The sequence below is a fragment of the Hipposideros armiger genome, unplaced genomic scaffold (assembly GCF_001890085.2).
Source record: "Hipposideros armiger isolate ML-2016 unplaced genomic scaffold, ASM189008v1 scaffold_681, whole genome shotgun sequence".
Classification (NCBI taxonomy): Eukaryota; Metazoa; Chordata; class Mammalia; order Chiroptera; family Hipposideridae; genus Hipposideros; species Hipposideros armiger.
Genome location: NW_017732031.1, coordinates 559135 through 575860, shown reverse-complemented (window position 1 = coordinate 575860; position 16726 = coordinate 559135). Strand labels below are relative to the sequence as shown.

Here is a 16726-nt window from a genome sequence, read left to right as displayed (position 1 = left end):
CTGGCCGCTCATGCTGGCTGCTGGCTACATACGGTAGCCCATGGCAACCCACTGCCACAGGGGCTGCAGCCTACGCCGTCGCCGGCGACTCATAGCATCCCAGCTCCAGGTTGAGCTGTTGTTCAGCATCTTAGCTGTAGAGGGCAGTGTCACTGGCCCTCATATGTGGATCCAAACCAGGGCCCTCTGGCGTCCCAAGCCAGCTCTTAACCAACGTGCCACTTGGCCGGCCCTTGAGGTTTCTTCTGATCTTTTACTTTGGAATTGTTTCTTTGTTTCTTCATTCTGGCTGTCACTCTGATTGCTTCAATGTATTACATCACCTAGAAAGACAAAAATAAATAAATAAATAAAAGAAAGAAATAAAAAGGAAAAGATAAAAACGGGGAAAAAAAGGAAAAAGAAAAAAAAAGAAAAACAAAAGGGGGAGAGGGGCTCTCTGCCCGCTTTAATCTGTAGACCACTTGCTCAGCAATAGAGATTCTGGGCGACTCAGCACCAGCTGTTGGGGGGAAGGGCTCAGTGTGTCATGCGCCGACTTCCCTCTAGATTTGAAGTAAGCTTCCCACAATAGGTGCTGTGTGCTTTGGAACCGTGCTCACCACCAAAAGTCCTCACAGGTTGTTGCGGGCTGTCTGCTGCTGCAAAAAAACCTCTGTGGCCTGCGGAGGTAGGAGCCAGCGACCAGGGCCTCAGGGTGCCCCTGGCAACACAGCTCTAGGTGGGCAGGGCAGGCCCCCAAGGCACCCAAGTATGTGGTCTGTGGCGCCCACCAAGTCAGAGCAGCATGCACTCCTGCACCGGCAGCCAACCCACACAAACTCGCCAGGAAAGCCCTGGCCGAATCATGCAGGCGCACAGCTCGCGACTCTACACTCCCAGGAAAACTCCCTGTCTCAGCCTTTCCCAATCAACTGTTTGAAGATCAGGCTGAGCAGCCCGACAGCCAATCGCCACCCAGACAACTCTGCACGCACAGTGCAGAAATTGGGGACCTAAGGCAAGTTGCACACTCCTGGGTCTCAATAAGCAGTCTGTTGGAGTTGGAGCTTGCCTGCCAGGAGTTTCCTTGGCTACGCAACACAAGCGGTGTGGAGGGTGGGGATCCAAGGCCGCATGTGCACGCACACGCACTCCTGCACCAGTTCCAGCAGACCAATGCGGTCCCGGACCTGAGCCTCTGTGGGAGGGTCCAGCCCTGAAAAAATGGCACCCTCCTGTGCAGTACTCATGTGCAAGCTCCACACCAGGGGAACAATGGTCCCAAAACCTCCAGCTCACGCACCAAAGTTCAGTCCTTCCCGCAGGCTCCTGGGCCCCGCTCACACAGCTACTCCCTCCACCAGGAACTGGGTGAGTGCTCACCAGCAAGCGAGTCAGTTTTCTGGCTCCACTGTTCCTCCATCCGCCCTCAGCCTCACCGAGTTGAGCAAAGAGGGTCCCCACTATTTTCTACTTCCAGCTATCGTAGAACTGTTCTTCCCAGCAAAGTAACTCTGGGCTGGTGAGCTTGGTGTGGGGCCGGAGGGTCTCTCCCCCAACTGGAGAAGACTCCCCACCGCTGAGGTGTCCCTCACGGGGTTCGCCCTCTCTTGTCTCCACCCCTCCTACCGGACTTGACGTGGCCTCCTCTTTAAGTCCTTCGTTTAGAGGTTCTGCTCATCTAAGTTCCAGGGAACTTCCGAAGTTGAATATTTTATAAATTGTTTGTAATTTTGGTGTGATCCTGGGAGGCAGTCGGCACAGCGTCTTTCTATTCCACCATTTTACCGGAAGTGTGATGTTTTTTGATTTATCAAAAAAATAATATGTCTGTTGCCAAAAATAAAGGAAAGTGTAAGGAAAAATTAACTACTCATGATCACAATACCCAGCAGTGATGATTGCACATGTTTTGGTGTTGTTTTCCAGTTTGCTTTTCTGTTTCTCTGAATGTGTGTGCACACATACCCACTGATGTATACACGTGATAAGTAAGCTTTTATGGAAATCTTTATATATACTCATCTATGATTGTTTTTTTGGAGAAATTCCTAGAAATGGTATTATTAGTTCACAACAAGGTATTTCCTACATGTTGGTGTGTAAGGTTAGCCCAAGATTTTCTGGTCTTCGCAATGAAAGCTCTGTGTCCTGGGGTAAACTGGGACAGTTGGTCACCCTATTTGAGTGAATACTTATATTCACCCTCCATCGTCCTATATTGTGTAGGAAAGTGTATGACTGATAGTCAGTCACTGAATTTATTTGTTGGAGGCCCTCTGTCTTTTCATCTCCCACCATCAGTATGCCATCTTTGTCTCTGGCAGCCACAGAGAATTTGTTGCCACTTTTGAACTTGAGCCTGGGATTAAGATGCGTTCAGTTGTTTGTGTACAAACAGCAAGCGAGTCATTGTGCTCGGATGAAGGTCATTCTCCAGGCTCACTGAGCAATCTCAATTCTCTCCATTTGTCTGGATACATAAAACATTTCACAATTAGAATTATTGTGTAAACAGCAGAGTGATACTTCATGTAACTGAGCAAGCAGATTACATTGTGGTGTTCGTACATGGAGGTGAACAATTAAGGTCTTAGTTATATTTGTTCAGGATCTTGGGTGTTTAACGCATCAGGAGAAAACAAAGTCATGGATTAAAGTGGATAGAGAGAGAGACAATGCACGTGAAGAAACACAACTCACTGGAGGAATTTTCCAGGTCTTTTGCAATAACTGCTAACAATATAAGCCTTTTTAAAAATTGTTAATTCTCTCCCAATTTTTTTACCCTATTAGGGATCAGGGCACTATATCCATATTGTACATGTTACATTAAAATTAAAATGAGTCCACCAAGCAAGTCCTGGGACCAAAGTTAATATCACTGGCTTTAATTAATGTAACCTAAGATCAGCTGCCAAATTTATTACCTAATACCTAAACTTTTCTAGGATCTAAGAAAAATATTTTATATAGAAAAAATATGGATGTATAAATATAAAAAATCCCCAAATACCCTAAATAACTTTGAGGACACTCTAAGCAGAGAGGCTGTTAATAGGGCTTAATTCTAAACCTAGATCACCGGGGTGATTGAAACCACAAGTCTCTTGAAAGAGACATCAAACACCTGGTTACATAGTGGGGGTAAATGACACAAAACTCCAAACCAGCAGTATCTGCCCTGATATTTTAGACCCAAAGTGTTGTCAGAAGTACATACTTTCTCTGCATGGGGTTAAACTTAATCAAGGGACAAGTGATTAAAATGTCTTCCTAGGAATACTTATTTTAAAAAAAAAGTGGGAAAGCACAAATCCAAAAATATTATCCATTTAACTAAAACAAAGACTGTGGTTTGATGTGGCCTCCTGCCTGACTGTACCAGATCTCCAGACCCAGGTGGCATCCTGATTTAACCTGTTTATTCCGCATTCTGATTCCAACCTCTTTCCTTATTCATTCAATAAATAGTCATTTACATCAAAATATGAATCAGACACTGCCCTATCACAAGGGATATAACAAAGAGGCAGACAGACACAGTCCCTGCCCTTGGGGAACCTATATGCTGGTGGGGGAAGACATAAAATAAGTGTGTAAGCACAGAAGATCACAAGACAGCAGACAGCACGGAGTAATGTAAAACAATTAAACAGGGTGACATGATGGGGAACAACTGGGTGGGGAGACATTCCCTTTAGATTGGCAGGTCAGGAAACCCATCCCTATGGAGGTGCTATTAGAATTGAAACTTTAGTGTTGAGGATCCAATCCCCTGAAGATCAAACAGAAGAGCAATTTAAGGAGGAGAAAAGAGCAAGTTTAAAGTCCCGGAGATGGGAATAGCTTGTGATGTTCAAGGGACAAAAAGGAGAACACTGTGGCTAGAGTATATGAGGAGGGGAAAGTAATCAGAGAGAGAGACAGGATCATATCAGGTAGAGGCTTGTTGGCAATGAAAGGACTTAAAGGGCTTTGGATTTGATGTGAAAGGCCACGGGATTCATCAGAAAGTGGTAAACAAAGGACGGCCGCCATGCCAGTTATTAGGTGGGCTAAGGATTGGAGGGAGAAGCAGGGCACTAAATAGCTTTGTCATATTCTAATTCAAAGTTGAGCGATGACTTTCTGGTGTTTAACTATTATGCTTCAGAAATTACATTTATGGGCATGCTATTTGTCAATAAAAAGGCATGAAGTACCGATGCATGCTGCAATACTGATAAGCCTCAAAAACGTTACATGTAAAAGAAGCACAATGCCAAGGACCACCATATTACATGATCTCATTTATGTGAATGTCCAGGAAAGGCAAATCTATGGAGATGGAAAGTAGACTAGTGGTTGCCTAAGGTTGCAGAACGGAGTAGCTGCAAAATGGCACAAAGGCTCTTTTGGGGATGATGGTTATATTCTAAACTTGGATTTTAGCTGTTGTTGTGCAGTGTTGTAAATTTATTTAAAATCATTGAATTGTACACTTAAAGGAAATGAATTTCATGGTATATAAATTATACCTCAATAAAGCTGCCATTTTAAAAAATTATCAGGGAAATAATTTCATCCATGTTTTTTAAAAAGAACAGGGAGTCAAGGGCCCGCCAAGTGGCTCACTTGGTTAAGAATTTGCTTAAGAGCATGAGCTCTGAGCAACAGGGTCGCTGGTTCGATTCCCACATGGGCCAGTGAGCTTCGCCAGAGCTGTGCCCAAGCTGAGCTGCCGCTAAGCTGCCCACAGGTGGCAGGATGGCTCAGCTGGTGAGAGCACATGCTCCTAATTACAAGATTGCCTGTTCAATGGTGGGCTACACCCACCCGCGGCTGGGATTGAACTCGGCACCTTGAGCTGAGCTGCCGCTCAGATGGCTCAGTGGATAGAGCGTGTGCTCTTAACAGCAAGGTTACTGGTTCGACTCCTGCATGAAGAAAAAAAAAAAGAGCAGGGAGTCTAGTATGGAGGTTATTGTAGCCATCCAAGCAGAGGTGATGGTGTCTTAGACTTTATTGACAAAGAAGAAAAATAGGTATGGAGAATGATGCAAAACAGGCTCATGGTTGATTTTGTGTGAGTGTGTGTGTGTGTGTGTGTGTGTGTGTGTGTGTGTGTGTGTGTGTAAGTAGCGGGGGTGAGAGAGGAATCCAGAGTAGCATCTAGGTTTGGGATTTGAGCAGATAGTTGAGCTGCTATTTCCTAAGTTGCCGTACGAAGCATGCGGCTAGTGGTTAGTTGCTAAATTTTTGTTTCATCTTGCATCTTTAATTTTTGTGTGTCTGAGATTTTTTAATTTGCTTTATGATACAATTTAGTGCATATTGTAAAACATTAAAGGTGGGCATAACGTTCTTTTTTAAAAATTATAGTTGACATTAAATACCAGGGGTGCCAAAAAAATGTATACAAGTGGACACTTCAGTCAACGTTGCTCAAGCAGTAGTTCGCCATAATCAGAAGTGTCTGGACGCTGATGGTAACCACTTTGAGCACCTCTTGTAATTGCAGAAGTCAAACATGACTTGTATTCATCTTTTGTTATTGGTATATATTGAGTATGATAATTTTAATACAACTTTCCTTTCTTAAAGTGTGTATACATTTTTTTGGCACTCTCTGTATTATTTTAATTTTGTTTCAGGTGTACAACATAGTGGTTAGATATTTATATAATTAATGAAGTGATCCCCCTGATAAGTTAGTACTCACCAGGCATCATGGAGAAAAGGGAGCTGTCCTGAACTGTTGGTGGGATTGTAAATTAGTTACTAAGTTTTGCACACAAAAAACACAGAAGATTCAGAGATGTCCCTATATTAAGATCTCCCTAATTCTCTTGAGCTTTTGTATGCTTTTTCTGAGTCTAGAAGAAAATGATTGCTTGATGTTCTACTCTGCAGCCTGCCACGTCTATGTCATGCCCCCATCCCCACCATCCTCCCCAAGAGTGACTGCAGCTTAGGCAGTGTTCTCTGTTGCAGCAGGAACTGGTTCCATGCCTTACCTCTGGTCACGTCAGGGCAAGTTTCTCTCCAACCTAGTTATGCCCATGGGAGCGAGTCACACAGCACAGCACGGTCCCAACTGGTTTCTTCCTCATTTGTAAATCTGAAGAGAGAAGGAGGGACACTCTACTTCACCTACAATAAAGACCTAAATATTTAGATATTATTAGCATGAGATATTGTACCTACAAAAACTACCTCAGGGCAAGGAATGATCAACTGATTTCTGAACACATTGCTTACCTGGGGCTTCTCAATTCGAATTTCACATGACAGTTTGAGACTGAATATATTTTAAACCTCAAATAACAATGGCTTTTTAAGGATGGGGAGAATTCTATTTCTTCCCACTGGTTTTTAAAGCACTGATGGTGACAGTCCAGATGAGGGGAGAGGGGAATACATAAGTGTGTACTTCAGTGATCTTCCATGATCAAAGCTAAATTACTAAAAAGCACACAGATTAGAGTCTCCTGACTTTATAGATTGCTTAAACAATAGCTTAAATGGTGAACATAGTCATGTGTATATATACATTTTTTAATTCCATATCACCATATGATTTAAAAGAAAAACATCAGATAATGGTTTGTTTTAAAGATCCTTAGATTATCCTGAGAGCATTGCTCTGTTTAGTAATTTCTATAGTTGCAACATCAATATAGTTGAGGTCTTTTAAATCCCTTGGTTGGAAAATTTTCCGTTCAGTAAACAGGCCATAAAGTAGGTCTTATTTGCTTTCTAACAAATAAAGTAGAACAGCTTGCCCATGGGGATTTAAATCATAATTTACATTTAGGTTTATTTTTATAGACAGGCCATAAGCACAATTTGCAAAGCTGGATAAAACCAAGGCACTAGAAAATTAAAAAGAGAGATTTATTATTTTCCTCTTAAAATGGAGCTCAGTTGTAATTTAAAACTAACTGCTTTAATTATATAGAATAATTGGATTAGGCAGACGTTTGCATAGTTTGTCACAATCAGAATGTGACAGTTAATGTTTGCTGTTCTGTTCTTTTGAATGTACACACACACACACACACACACACAACTGGAAAGTAAAATGTAACATGGAAATGATTCAGAGGAATTAAAGACTTAACATTATGTAAGAATAAGTCCTTATATATACATATTAATGATGAATTTTCATAGAAAAATCTAGTTCAAATATGGCTTTGAGAAGAATTAGGACATATATCTATTTGTCAATCACCCTCCCTTTTGCAAATCCAAGATATCTTTCACATTAACTGCAGTTAAATGTACAGTGTATAGCACTAGCTACATCTTTCTAAAACTTTAGTCACTCCTGACCACCCTCACACCATACCCGCATACCACCGGTAGTATTGTTTGTTTATTTTTCTTTAAAGCTACTTCCATTTTTAAACTTAGATTTTAAAGGGATTTTTTTCTGCCTGATGGTAAATAGAGATTAGCCATAAAAACAACTTCAGTGAAAATAAAACAATGTTAGTAAGTTCTAGGTGGATTCTGTTCCTTCAAAAGGAGACTCCAAATGTCAACAAACTGTCCTCTCTCTTTAAAATGAAAGAGGAGGCGCAAATTTAAGACATTCCTCTGCCACCCTGAGACTTTTTCCTCGAGGTAATCAGAAGGAATGGAAGATAACGGTTGTCTTCCATGGCCATTTGGTGCCCCATCTCTGTGCCACCTAAAATCATCTCCAGAATATCACATCTGCATTTTGAGAATCAGAACGCTCAGTCTCTGTTCATTAAATTGTTTAACTATACTCTGAATTTCTCTGTTTTGCATTCATCCTAGAACATTCCATAGTTTCTTTTCTGCTCAATAAATCTTTCCATGCCAGCTTGCAAAGTGAAGTGAATGAGAAACAGTTAATTAGTGATATTGTTGAATGCAGACAGCCATTAGACGAAAGAAAACATTTTTCTCCGTAGCTGGCTTTGTCTCCTGAATTATCAGAGTAAAATATCAAATGAAGTGTCAATTCTTGATGGGAAAAACCAAAGAAAGCCCCAAAGAGAAGGAAACATTTGAAGTTGGTCCCACTTTTCTCTGAATTTTATTTTTAAATACATCAACATTTTGTTACAGCCTTAAAATAGGTAAGATGACAATTATGGAAGAAGTCCCCAGGCCACAAAGAAATACAATGAATAATTCTTAATTTGATAGATTTCAATTGAGTATCTACAGTGTGTAAAACACTACTAGGTGCCAAAGATGAGGAAATGAAAAGCCGAGACCGTGCCCTCAGGAGGCATGCACACTCACAGGGCAGGCGTGTACATTAATAGTGAATATGAAATAGAAAGATTTCCTTCTGAGAACTGCATGTTCCTTCTTGTTGGGAAAATGAAAGAATGCTCCTGGGGGCAATGGCTTTTGAAATGGCCCTTGAATTTGGCTATGAAGGGCTTGCAAGTGCAGGGTTGGTAGGAAGGGCATTCCAGCAAAAGGAAGCTGTGTCCACCAATGCCTACAGTCTCAGAGGTGCAGGACTGGGTGAGGAACATAGGTTCTAAAAAGGTATAAAAAAGGGAAGAGAAAAGAATAAAATCTATAAATATAGGCTGAGCAAAGGCAAAAAAGAAAGAGCCTTGAAAATTGAACAAAGGGGACAGAACTTAAAGAAACCAGAACAACTTTTTTTAGAAGGGACAACATGAATACTGGAGAAAGAATACTCATGAATGGCCATGAATGTGACCCAGCTCCAGCGGTTACCTGTTTCTAGTCTCCTCCATTCTAAGTATCAAATTCTGGAATGAGGAAATTGGATGGGCTCAGCCTGGTTCAGGTGCTCATCCCTGGACTGGTCAGCTATGGCCAAGAGGGCGAGTTCATATACCACAGACATAGCTACTGGAGGCCACACCCGTGTGTGGAGAGGGAGCCAGAAAGACGCATCCTGAGCTAGACACTCGTGCACACCTACCTCAGAACAATTCTGTGAAGTAGGGATTTCCATCCCCATTTACAGATGAGAAAAAGTGAGGCTCAGTCCATTCAGGTAACTTACCCTATGAAATGGGAACTTGAAAATACAAAGAAGTTGAACAAACCTGTCTGGGAATTTCCAAAGTCTCAGTAAAGCAAGAACTATGTTCATCTGAAAAGATATGGGCAACTTTATCTCCCAACAAGAGATTTTTTTCTTTTTAAGGGACTCTTTAAGAGGCTGACGAAGTTTTGGAATAGTTACCTTTCAAAAAAACGTATTACCAGCCCTGGTTTAAAGGATTCTTTGCACAGCTGTGTACTTAGCCGAGAATAAGTCATTTGCATTTTTGGATTCTGTTTTTGATGGCAGATGAGTGGCCTGATGCAATTCTCAAACAGCTGGAGCTGGGAAGCGTGTGCAAATACACTGGGGTGGGGATAGGAAGGAAGAACGGGAAGCACAGAGAGTTTCAGAGACCAAACATTTCATCCTCCCCGAACAGCCATGGCAGCCAATCACTTCCATGCTGTGAATCTCTTAGAAGTACCTAAAATTTTCATACCACTAGATGAAGGTGAAAGATTTGAGGCCAGCATGTCTCAACCTCACCACTATTACCATTTGGGGCCAGTTAATGCTTGTCCTGTGCATTGTAGGATGTTTAGCAGCCTCCCTGGGTTCTAAATAGTTCTAAAGGGTTCTTAAAATTTACCAAAAGAAGAAGCAAAGAGAACAAAGTCTATAAATATAAGCAGAGTAGATAGATGCCAATAGCATCCCTACCCCTGGTTGTGACAACCAAAAAAAAATGTCAACAGACATTGTGGAATGTCCCTGGAAGGAGAAGGCAAAGCCACTCCCAGTTGAGAACCATTGATTTAGCTAATAGTCCTTTTTGTCTGTGATATCAAACCATTTTAATTTATTTCTTCTGGCTGAAAGAGCGGTTTCAGAAAATGATGGTTCAGCTGTGGAAAGTTACAGCTTGTGTTCATTGGCCTCGTGGGCAGCATCGTTAGTGAAAGGCTATATAGAAAAGTCTGGTTGCCTGGTGGTTAACTCAGAAAAACGATCTAACAGTCCAGGATCAAACACTCCTCATATTGTTGACAAATAGTGACCAAGGCACACTAGCTAGCAAGAAAGCTAGGGACTTATTGTAAATCAATTTAGGATTTCATTCTTAAGTCCTATTATCTTCTTACATGGCAAAAATAAATAGAAATCTATTCCAGTCTAGTCCTTTTCCTGGTTGTGTCCAGGGATGGAACCTGACTGACTGATTCAATCAGAGGAGACGGAGGGATAGCATTTCAGTATTAATGAAATACTAGAGAGTTATTACCAACCAATAAAGAATAATCCAATGGCACTTTCCATTCAAAAACTCAGTTCCTTGCCTCTCCATCTCCCTGATCTAAGTTTCATATTCTTCAAAGTATGAGACCTTGAATGGCAGTGCTTCGACCTTGTGTCTTTCTCTGTCACAGTCAGCTCTGAGCAACGGGCAGAGCCAGCTGGCATATTCGTAACCATTGGAGCCCCATCTCCACCCCACCTATGGGGGCCCACTCCTAGAGAAGGGAGATAGAATTGTCTTGAGATACACTTCCCTTTCATAACACTATTATGCTTTTATATAAAGCAGAATCAAGGACCATTTTAAAAAAATAACCAAGGTACATTTATAAATTATATTAGAATGTCAACCCTAGCTACAGTTCCTCTTTATTATCAATTAACTCTACTTGGTTGATTAACAAAGTAGTTAAGAATGCAAACAGCCTAGTGTGTGCTTCAACATTTCCAAATCAGCTGAACTATTTCTACAGCAAATGGAAATGTACTTAGGAACACTGGATTATAAAACGCACCATAGTTGAATTATAGTGAAGCGCTCCTTGGAAATCTGCTATTGCCAACATTGGGGAAGCATTTACAGCCTGGGATTGCCATCTAGTGGCTAAATCCTATCACAACTTCCTTTTCTCCTGGACTTCCAGAGACTTTTATTTGTGTCTCAGCTTTTATCAGTGAACAAATGATTTAACGGGCCGGTGCATCCTCACAGCCCAGCTCAGGGATAAACAACAAAGAATTATATTTAAAAAAAAGAAACCAGGATCCCTGAAAATACCAGCACTTAATGTTTGGCCCTTTCCATTTGTAAGAGTTTTTCATATTTCTTATTTTATCAAGGCTGGCTCGCTACCTTTAAAATCCTAGCTCAAATAGGAAAGCCTATAATTACCATGTTCTGGGAAACAGATCAGATATGTACTGTTTTCATATCTGGCAGGATTGCTCAGTTTTTGGAAGAAGTTTTAAGGGCTCAGAAAAAAAAAAAAAAACTAAAAGGAGGCATGGGACACAAGTCCCAGATCTGTGTCCGTCTTGTGTCCTGTGACATATTCTTTGCACCAGGAACTCAGCCTGCCACACAGCAGAAATGCAATAAACATTTGTTGTGGAGAGCAGGAGGAGACCAGCAGTCAGGTACATTTAACTCCATTTCATCTCCCTCTCACACCCCGGACCCTCTGGGATGTGGGGAGTCCCTGCTCGGCATACAGCCCTGGGCCCAGTTCTCTGGGGATACACACCAGTTCCAAGCTGAAACCAACACAAGGGAAGCAATTAAAGAAACCCCACAGGGTAGTGGTGACTGTAGAAGAAGGGAGAAAGAATGAGAGCAGAGTTATTTAGAAAGGTGCACAGAGGAGGTGGGACTTGTATCGGGGGCAAGTGGGACTTTAGTAGGAGAGGAAAGGGACAGAAAGGAATTGCTGATTACAGCTTCTTGGGAAAGGTCCAGTGGGAGTAGGACTATGGAGCTTGGGGAGAATGAGGTCACCCCTGGGCGTGAGGAAAGGGGCGCTTTGGTCGTTGGGATTCTGCCAGCCAAGGAAGCATCTCCACGCCTTGGAGGCTGGCGCTGATCTGCCTGGGTGCCATCCTCAAATCTTGACATCCTATAATCCCCTTCTCACACCAGCTGCCTCTTTTTGCTCCTCTGCCACCTGTGTTCTGTTCTACCACCTGGGTAATTGTCCTCTGGACACAGGAGTGACAGTCCATCCCAGAGGTTCCCAGAATGTGACGTTCAAAGCCCACTTTCAGAGCTCTCTGGCTCCCCCGCATCCAGAGATTTGTCTGTACTTTGTATTCACACAAGTTTCACAGGAACGTGTACAACACCTTGGGCAGAGAGGAAATGACAGAAACAAAGATGCCGGACCCAGGAGCGGGTGTTGAGTTTATCCTGCCCAACCCTCTCACTTCCGGCCAGAGAGAGCAGGGTCTTGCTCAGAGATGCTCAGAATAAACCAGGAGCTGGAACCTGAGCCTCCCAACTTTCAGTCCACAGTTCCTTCTAATGAACCCCCTGCATTCTGAAAGAGGCACCGCAGGCTGGGTTCTGCTTCCATTCTGGAAGGCGGGTCCCCTGCCAGGGGCACCAGTCTGGAGGCCGCTCTGGCTGGCTGTGGAGGCCAGCAATGTCGGGGAGCCGGGCATTGGTTTCAGAGGGTGCTGCATTTGTGCCCAGTCCCACAGCCAACAACTAGGGCCACGTGGATTAGCACAGGTGTTTAAAAAATGCCTGGGCTTGAATCTCAGCTTCACTCTTTACTAGCCTGGCAACCTGCAGTGGGTTCTCTAATGTCTCTGAGCCTTGGTTTCCTGCTCTTTACATAACAGTAAGGATAGGACCTGCTACGTAAGGCTGCTGTGATAATGAAGCAGGGTACTGTGTGTAACTACTTAGCACAGTGAGGTCTACTGAGTGTTCCGATGTCTTCACCTGTAAAACGGGACTGAAAGCTCCACTTCACAATGACTGTGGTACTAATTCAATGAGCTCCTACAGGCAAAGTGCTCAACACAGACCTGCCACATAGTAGGCCCTCACTCAATGTCTTTAATGAGTGAATCATCAGACGTACCTAAATGGCAACAGTCCTTCTTCCCTACTTGCCATCCATGCTCTGCCAAGAGAAGGGGGCTGGATCTGTCCGGCTAAGTGATTCTCTTTCCAATAAGGTTAAATAAAACCTAATAATGTGAACGTGTCCCAGTTCTGCAAGAGTGGGAAAAAAAATCTATAACACCCAGTAAATAATGAACACGTTTTTGTACAATAACAAATGCAATGCTCCAACAGCACAAAACAATTTTTCTACTACCAAACATGCCAAACAAGTAAATAAAGGCAACCAAAGAATCCAAACTTATAACCTTGGACCAAGAGATGTATCCTTAAACAGCCTCTGGCCACAAGTAATATATTGATGGGCTCCAACAGAGCCCCACAAAGAGACATCACTAGGGGCCAGGGCATAAAACAGCCCAATGAGTAATATCTAAATGTTTTCTCACATGAGGAAAACTGGAATGCTTCATAAAAACTAAAAAAAAAAAATAGTACACCAAAAACTTTTTTCAGACTCTTATAAATTCCAGTACTCCAAAGAGGCAGAAGGGACAGATGCTAGGAGAAGCACTGGCCTTTCTGGACTGCTGTTACCTCTTTCCTAGAAGACAGAGTGGCTGCGGGGACTGGAAAAGACCTCCTCTCCTCTAAGCTTTGACTTGAAAAACCCGCATCAGGTTCATATTAATTTGAAAACAGGCAGAGCTTTTCTAGCTAGAACATGCATGGAACCTAAGGTCACAGAGTTCAACAGGAAGCATCTTCCTGTCGTATCAACTTATTGGGAAAATCTGAAACATTAATTTTATATTGAAACAAACCACTATGTCATGGGGTAAAATGCAAAATGTGTGGAGTTTTTAAATCAGAATCCTTCGAATACATGTGGTGCTTGCAGTTTACAGAGTAGCATTTCAGACAGTGCCACCAATTTCCTGGGAGTTCAAGTATACCCTTTTTTTTTACCTCCACCATTGAAAAGAACTGAGTTGAAATACCAGATCTCCTGGGATCTCATTTATGCTGCAGAGGAAACAGGTTAGACACCAGGGGTCAGCAAATGTTTTGTAAAGGGCCAGATAGCAAATACTTCAGGTTTGCAAGCCATCCAGTCTTTGTCACAACTACTTGACTCTGCCATTCTAGTGTGAAAGGAGCCACACATGATGTGTAAATAAATGGGCGTGGATTTGCCCCCAGTAAGACTGTACTTACAAAAGCAGGCAGCAAGCCAGGTTTGGCCCACGGGACAGTTTGGCAACCCCTGGATTAGACCATCCCTAGTCATCAATGCCTAAAGTAGATTCGATTATTGTATGACGAATCCATTAGAGCAGAGACCTTTCCTATCTAATAATCAAAGTGTCTAATACAGTGCCTGGACCTACTAAGTGCCAATAAATGAGACAAATAAATAGATAAAGGAAATTTGGGGTTTTCCGACTAGTCTGTATTCTGTTAGGAACCTGAAGGAATAGAACTCAGGACAAGTAAGGTTTGATTAAGAGGAGTTCTCAAGAAATGTTCAGATAGTGAAGCAGTGCTGGCCCAATTGGAAGGGGGAAAATGTCAGGCGCTGAGTAGAAGGCAACAGGCATCTGGAAGAACACGTATGGGATATGGGAAGCAAATGGGAAGGAGGAGGCAGGTGAAGAAATGCAGATGGATGGGGCTTGGCTTTACTAAAGCCTTCTTCTGTTTCAATTAGGAGAACCCTAATCCTAACTGGTTTAGACTGAGAAAGGATTTCAACATTCTGCGCAACTGAAGAGCCTAAGGCTACAGGCACGGCTGGGTCCAGATGCGCAAATGATGTCATCAAGAACTTGCCTCTCCCTCTCTCAGTTCTTTCCTCTGGGCTGTCTTCCTTCTCAGGCAGCGTCTTCCCTCATGGAAGCCGACTGGTTGCTGCCAACGGTTCATGGGTGACATTCTATGAGTGTGGTAGCCCCAACAGAAAAGGCTTCTTCTTCCCTGTGTGTTTAGCCAGTCTTGTGGCTGATTCTCATGGAATCAACTGAGTCAGGTATCTACCCCCGATCCAGCCATCATAGCCCAGGAAATGCAGTGGCAAGAAGGGCCACCTCTCAATTCAGGAGTGGGATCCGCTTCACCCAAACCCTATGAACCCAGGTCAGGGAGAGGTGGTTCCCCAGGAAGAACTGGAATGCTAGCACTCACACAGAGGCAAGAGTGGGCACCCAGAGAGCAGGCCAACGTAACAGATGTCCATAAACTTTACTACTTCTCCAGTTTCCCCTGGGCCAACATTGCCTGCTCTGGGATAGCTCACTCATCATACCAAACCTACAAATCTCTACCCTTTATCCAGCAGCCTAAGTTGGCCACCCTCCATAATTGCCAACACTTTTCTGTGACAGTGAAGAACTGGCTCCATGTATGTTAGATGCTATTACAGAGCTACTGAGCACCTCCTCCTCTCTCATCCTCATATTAAATAGTCTCCCATGTTATATCATCCTGTAGACCCTCGACTTTTCCCTTCATCAATATCATCACGCATGCCCTCGTTCCATTTGGGGCTGCCCCACCGGCCTATGAGCTGGTGAAAACAGGGACCATGTCTGTAATAACTCCAAGCACAGTAGGTGCTTGATAAGTACTTATTGAATAAATGAGCACAGGGTTTGAAATTTATCCTGAGAGCAAAGGAAAATACTGAAGGGTTTTTAGTAACAATTGCATTCAAACTCCCCTCCCTAATAGAGTCCCTCTGCCCATCCGGATTTTATGCATTCTTCAGACCCATTCTCATCCACACTCCCGCCATGATGGCCTCCCAAGTCACTGCCACCACATCAGTGTCATTCTACTCTGAACCAGTGTTCATTACCTTTATTATTCATTTATTAGCTCACTGTCTTCTGCCTTGGGGCAGCTCTTGGACTATATTAAACTGTTTAGTTCCTCTGTGCAATTCTTTAATTGTTCAGGTAATCATTCAGTTTTTCAAATGAACTAGGACAGAAACTGAAAGGCAGACATCCCTGTAGCACCTCAAATCTTAACATTGTGGTGTACAAAGAGTAGATTATCAATTAATGTTTATCGAGAGATCAATTGTGCATCTTTTCTCAGGGTGCCAGGGAATCATAAAATCATAAAATTCAAGAGGTCTGTGTTTTTTCTGCAGGACTTTTTAAAGGGTTAGAGGGACATTTGAATAAAAAATACTTCTAATTAAAACCATGTGCCTACGTTTACTCAATTTTAATAAATTTTGAAAACAATAACAATATATAGATAGAACACATGTTATGATCAATATCTGTAGGATTAAACACTTAAAAAATGCCCTCAGTTTTGGAGAGTCTTGAGAGCACTTCACCTGTAAAAGAGAATTAGTCATGCCCACACCTTAGGGTTGTTGCAAGGATTCAAACAGATGATGTCTGCAGCATCATGTCTAGGCTATAGTCAGCAGTTAATGAATGTTGTTGACAGTAAACAAAAGCATGGAATTACACAGGAGATGTGCTGTAACACGATCCATTATTACAGATAAATCAGGGGCCAAGCCCGGGGCTTTGTGATAGTTCCATGAGACTTTGGACTTTCTTGGGAGCTGATGGGATGGAATGAACATAGTTTGCCTGTGAGAGGGACATGAATTTTGGATTTCCAGGGACAGATTATTATGAATTGAATGTTTGTTTCCCCCCAAATTTCATAGGTTGAATCTCTCATCCCCCATATGTTGGTATTTAGAGGTGGGGCTTTGGGTGGTAATTAGGTCATGAGGGTGGTGCCCTCATAAATAGCATTATGTCCTTATAAAAAGAGACACAAGAGAGAGAGGTATTCTCTCTCTCTCTCTTGCTCTACCCCTTTCCCTCCCCACCCCCATACACACA

The 16726-nt window shown here is 42.7% G+C and overlaps 1 protein-coding gene across 1 annotated transcript in view; it reads left to right on the top strand.

The window, feature by feature from the left end:
• Positions 1 to 16726, top strand: part of CADPS (calcium dependent secretion activator) — a gene marked incomplete at its 5' end in the record, with an annotated part of 515169 nt that overhangs the window by 259747 nt on the left and 238696 nt on the right. The window contains 2 exons of the mRNA XM_019626511.1: positions 2573 to 2603; positions 4751 to 4785. Coding sequence (XP_019482056.1) covers positions 2573 to 2603; positions 4751 to 4785 — 66 coding nt within the window. The remainder of the gene's footprint in view (positions 1 to 2572; positions 2604 to 4750; positions 4786 to 16726) is intronic.